This window comes from Canis lupus, chromosome 24 (assembly GCF_003254725.2).
Source record: "Canis lupus dingo isolate Sandy chromosome 24, ASM325472v2, whole genome shotgun sequence".
Lineage (NCBI taxonomy): Eukaryota > Metazoa > Chordata > Mammalia > Carnivora > Canidae > Canis > Canis lupus.
The window spans coordinates 9,689,276-9,695,493 of NC_064266.1; the positions used below are offsets into that span (position 1 = coordinate 9,689,276).

Here is a 6,218-nt window from a genome sequence, read left to right on the forward strand (position 1 = left end):
TATCGCCATTCCTATTACAACTACCCTAGTCTTACTCCAGATCTCATCTAGCTTTTTAAATTTATTTTATTTATTTTTTTAAAAATATTTTGTTTATTTATTCATGAGAGTCACACAGAGGGAGGCAGAGAGAAGGCAGAGGGAGAAGCAGGCTCCTTGTGGGGAGCCCCATTCAGGACTTGATCCCGGGAACCTGGGATCACGACCTGAGCCCAAGGCAGATGCTCAACCACTGAGCCACCCAAGTGCCCCTAGCTTTTTTAAATTTGAGCTGGATTTCTGCATCAGCCTCTTAACTGGTTTTTTGGTCTGTTCTGTCCTCCTGCAATCCTTTTTTTCATAGGCCAGTGAACATGGTCTTTCTAATCTGCAAATCTGCATTCCTCTGCCCGAATTCCTTTAATGCCTACCCATTGTCCTTATAATAAATATCTTTGGCTTATAAAAACCCATTATAGTCTGGTCTCTACTTGCCTCTCAAACAATCTTTCTCCCCACATACTCCCACTGTCACTCACAATAGTCTAGTCATTGGAATTTCTGTTCCTTGAATGTACAATGCTTTCTCTTACCTCTTTCACACCATGTTTTCTTTCCCTATGGTTCTTTGCTTAGATGTGTTCAAGGCTCCATCATGTGGAATGATCCATGCCCATAATCATCATAATATTTCAGAGCAATTTTTAGAAAAAAAGAATTTGGGGCATCATAAATCATATGAACCGATTTGGAAAACATGTTAGGAAAATACAGGTTCTTTGCAGATCTCTGAATATTTTCCAGGTTGTCCTGATAGCTCTATGTGAAAAGAAGATGCTGTAGACTTTTATGAGTTAACTATCAAAAGTATCTAGATAGTGGTTCTAAATTGAGTTTTTTTGTACTTCCGGACACATTTGACAATGTTTGGAGAAATGTTTGATTGTCATGTCATGTCAAATGTTAAGGTTAAAAACCTTACAGTGCAAACAGGGCAGCCTTCCACATCAAAGAATTATCCAATCCAAAATGTCATTGGTATCAAAGTTGAGAAACCATGACCTAAATGAAAATAAAATTTCATATTCCACACTTTTCTATTTTAGGATAGAACATAAATAATACTCATCTTGCAACAAGAAGACCAGAGTATAGTCCTAGCCAAAAGCCTCTGCTCTTATATTTTGATTTATTCATCTTTAAAATGGCACTTTAATACTTGTCTCATGGAACTGTTATAAAAATTAAATATGATAATGTATGAGAAAACCCTTAGTTCAGTGTCTGGCAAGTAGTAGTTGCTCAATAAAATGTTTATTAAAAAAATAAGTCTGACACATGGGGGATGGGGCTTATGGGGTGGAGATGAGTAGATTTTACCCTGAATGGTCTCAGTGCCTCACTCTTTTTAGGTCTGTACATGCATCACCACTTCTGAGAACACTTAAGAAAAGAATATGCATTGACAAAGATCCAAGGAGGTACACATACATACTTTTTGTTCTTCTCGTTCTATAGCTGCGTTACACTTTTCTATTCCCCAGCTCCTCAAAAAGTCTCTGAGATAGCCAAATAGAGTTCCAAGTCCATATCCCAAGTAAGTGAAAACCATAACGTGAAGGGGTGCTTCTTCAAAGGATTCAGCAATTGGCTTATCGTAAAAATGTGACTTCCCATTTTGCTGAAAACACAAAAGAAAATAGAAGGTTAGTTCTTTTCCATTATGATAAAATATATACTTAAAATTTTGGACTTTCAAACTTTTAACTTTTAAAGAACATAAAAAAGTGCTTAGAGAAAGGTAGAAAGTGATCATGAATGTGGTAATCAGAAAGGTACATTTTATTTTACAATCCCCTCCAAAATAATTGATTTTGGCAAAAATTCTCACAGGTGCTAAATCCATTAAGTGAAAAGTTAATGAGAAATACATTTTTTTTGCAAGATGCCAACGTACCACCCCATATGTTACTCCCTAATAACAAATCTGAGGTTACTACTTTGATTGGGTGATCAAATTCCATCACCAATGTTGGAACAAGAGCATCTGTGCTCTTATCATGATGTAATATTCAATATACTAATGACCTGAACTTAGTCAAGTTTTTATATCTAACTTCCATTTCACAAGAAACATCAGGATAAGGGAATGTGGCAGATGACTTTATGAGGAAACAGTCAGATAATCCACAATGTGCACAACAAAGGAAATTATCAACGAAATGAAAAAGCAACTGATGGAATGGGAGAAAATATCTGCTAACCAAATATATGATAAGGGGTTAGTATCTAAAATAAAGAACTCATACAACTAAAAAACCCTCATATAACCTGATTTAAAAATGGTGTTATTCTGTATGTTGGCAAATTGAACACAAATAAAAAATAAATTTATTAAAAAAATAATAAAAAAAATAAAAATTAGCAATGTCCTGAATAGACATTTTCCCAAAGAAGACCTACAAATGGCCAACAGGTGTATGAAAAGGTATTCAACATCATTAATCATCAGGGAAATGCAATGAGAAACCACAATGAGATACCACCTCACACCTACTAAGGTATGGGTACTATCAAAAAGGCAAAAGATAAAAAATGTGGATGAGGATGTAGAGTAAAAGGCAACCCTGTACACTGTTGATGAGAATGTAAATTGGTACAACCATCATGAAAATGTACAACCCATTGAAGTTTCTCAAAAAAAAAAAAAATTGAACCACCACACGATCCAGCAATCCTACTTCTGGATATATACCCATAGGAAATGAAATCAGTGTCTTGAAGAGATATCTGCACCTCCAGGTTCATTGTATCCTTATTCATAATAACCAAGATATAGAAATAATCTAAGTGTCTGTAGATGGATGAACGAATAAAGAATATAAAATATTGTAGAATATTATTTGGCCACACAAAAGAAGGAAATCTGGTATTTGCAACAACATAGATAAATATGGACTACATTATGCTAAATGAAATAAGCCAGGCACAAAAAGACAAATACTACATGATCTCATTCATATGTAGAATCTAAAAAAAGCTCAACTCACAGAAACAGAGGGTAGAATGGTAGTTACCAAGGTCAGCAAGTAGAGGAAATAGGGAGATGTTGGCCAAAGTATGTAAGTCTTTGGTTATAAGATGAGTAAATTCTGGGACCTAATGTACATCATGGTTACTACAGTCAATAATACTGTATAGTATATTTGAAATTTGATAAGACATATATCTAAAGTGTTCTCACCATACACAGAAAATGATAACTTGTGAGGTGATGGATATATTAATTAGCTTGGCTGTGGTAATTTCACAATGTTTACATATATCAAATAGCATTGCATGTCTTGAATATATACATTTTTATTTCTTAATTATACCTCAATAAAGCTGGACAAAAGAAAAAAAAAAATAAAGGGTAGGTGGTAGAGGGGACTTAAAAGATACAACTTAATGCAGTGTGTGTTCTTTCATGGATCCTGTTTTTTTGTTGATGTACAAACTGAGTTAAAAAATACATATTTTGAACAACTGCATAAATCCAAATGTGGACTGGATATGTATCTTATTATGAATTATTGTTAATTTTGTTAGGAGTGATGGCAGTACTACAATATGAGGGGAAATATATTAGGGCATGCTGAGGTATTAGGGTAATTAAATGTTATGACATCTATAATTTTCTTTCAAATGGTCCATCAAAAATTAAATATACATATATGAAGCAATTTTGGGAAAATGTTAATAATGGTTGAGTCTATGGGTCACCTGGGTGACTCAGTCGCTTAAATGTCTGACTCTTGATTTTGGCTCAGGTCATGATCACAGGGTCATGAGATGGAGCCCTATGTCAGGCTCTGAACTGACAGTAGAGCCTGGTTAAGATTCTCTATCCCTTAGCCCCTCCCCCAACTCGCATATGTGTGTGTGTGCTCTCTCTCTCACTCTCAAAAAAGAAAAATAACTCTTGAGTCTAGGTGAAGGTTATATGAATGTTTCTCTCTCTCTCTCTCTCTCTCTTTTTTAATTAATGACAGACACACACACACACACAGAGGCAGAGACACAGGCAGAGGGAGAAGCAGGCTCCATGCAGGGAGCTCAACGTGGGACTTGATTCCGGGTCTCCAGGATCAGGCCCTGGGCTGAAGGTGGCGCTAAACCTCTGAGCCACCCGGGCTGCCCTATATGAATGTTTCTTACATTATTTTTTCACTTTTGTATGTGTTTGAAATTTTTTATAACAAAGTTACAGGAAGTATTTCTTTCTTTATATTAGGTGTCAACATTCCAGTGGAAGGTAACTTTTAGAGCCAGACCATTTTGATTCCTGTTTAATTGATTTCACATAGTAGCATAATGAATATATTGGCTCAGTGTACTAGTGAGTAAATTATTCCTAAGGATAAAATTTAATTAAGTCTTTAATAAGTATTTATAAATTCATTATTTCACTCAGCAAACATAATGCAATGCACAGATTCTGCATTTCTCAGTGAGAAGTGTTTTGACCACAATATATAACTTTTAGTGATTTAGAGGAAATTGTCAAATATCTACTAATATTTAATGCATTAATTTAATTTACACATATATATTTAGAATGATATATAAAATCATGTCAATTAGAGTGGTGTTTTTACTACAACACAGTTTTTGAGAACATGTCACCTTCCTTTCCTCTATGTTGTCAGAGCTGCAATATTTTGGAAATCTCTATGTGACTTAATCACTGGAAGTTTTATCCCAAGCCACAAAATATATGACAATAAAAAAAATACATCTGTAGATGAGTATTTCTTTTGTCTACCTCACTGGTTTTTAAATTATTTTTTAAAAAGCCTTTTTATAATGGCATTGAACACTTGAATTATTAAGTCAAAACCCCATGAGATATTATTAAATTTAATAAAATTGGGATCCCTGGGTGGCGCAGCGGTTTAGCGCCTGCCTTTGGCCCAGGGCGTGATCCTGGAGACCCGGGATCGAATCCCACGTCAGGCTCCCGGTGCACGGAGTCTGCTTCTTCCTCTGCCTGTGTCTCTGCCTGTCTCTCTCACTGTGTGCCTATCATAAATAAATAAAAAAATAAAAAATAAAAATTTAATAAAATTTAATTTTAATAAAAATTCCTTGGCTCCTTATTTATGCATACCATCAGGTTACTTCTCTAGATACTCTGAACTAATGTGAATGGATGTTACTCTTGTCTCATATGACTTCCTCCAACATTACCTGGTGGTCTCAAATAATGAAAGTGAGAGAGCATTGGTTAATATCAGGTCTTGAATGAGAGGTTATAACCAATACCTCATATTTGGGATTATAGGGCATTCAATATGTGCCTACAGTGAGCTGCCTATGTGCTTGATTCTGGGGGCTCAAAGATGAACAAAACAGACTGAGTCCCATCCTGATTTCTTGACCTATTTCCTACTATGTCCTCACACCTGTCCTGTAGGTCTGATGGACACCTGATCTTACTATTCTAGTGCCCGCTTTGGCTCCTTTCCTTGGCTCTGTTCTGTGCTTAATCTTTGGACTGCATCTGTGTCCTGCATTCCAAGTGACCTCCTGACCCCATTAGGAACCATCTCCTGGCTCCTTCCACATCATGGGGACACATCATTGACTTCCTTCTTTCCTCTATTTGTCAGATTCCAGAAAAAGGGACTGAGATCTTCATGAAGGAAGATTTGATGAATTTTTATTACTGGTTAGGTACAAGATCAAGGATGAGAAAAATGAAGTATCTGGGATGCCTGTGTGGCTTGGTGGCTGGGCATTTGCCTTTGGCTCAGGGTGTGATCCCGGTGTCCTGGGATCGATGAGGCTTGGTTTGAGCCATGATTGAAGGTGAATGTGATAAAGGGCAAATTATAAAGAGAGTATAACAGTAGGTTTGAGACAGAATTTGGGGACCCACGGCTTTTAAGGGCACTGTAGAGGAAGAAGAGTGAGTGAAAGGGGCCCAATACAGGTGACTTCTGGAAACATGATTAACGGCTTTGGTTGACTTAGAAGATGGCTAAGTTATGTAGCCACATATAAAGGGATAAACTTCGAGGCCAATCTGTGAAGGGTAGGAGAAGATTTTCCTTTTTGGGAGGCCTTAAATCCATTTCTGAGCTCTATATGTGGCCAAATCAAGCAGCACATTTCCCCTGAAATCCATGGGAACTTTCTGCTTGAATTGGCTCTGAGATAAACCTGCACTGCAGAACAGTCTACCTAGATGCAAA

The 6,218-nt window shown here is 36.5% G+C and overlaps 1 protein-coding gene across 2 annotated transcripts in view; it reads right to left on the minus strand.

Annotated features, from left to right (window-relative positions):
- The window catches only part of SPTLC3 (serine palmitoyltransferase long chain base subunit 3), a 149,436-nt gene that overhangs the window by 106,167 nt on the left and 37,051 nt on the right, over nt 1-6,218 (minus strand). For both annotated transcript variants that reach the window (XM_025469297.3, XM_025469296.3), the window contains one exon: nt 1,475-1,660. In XM_025469297.3, coding sequence (XP_025325082.1) covers nt 1,475-1,660 — 186 coding nt within the window. The remainder of the gene's footprint in view (nt 1-1,474; nt 1,661-6,218) is intronic.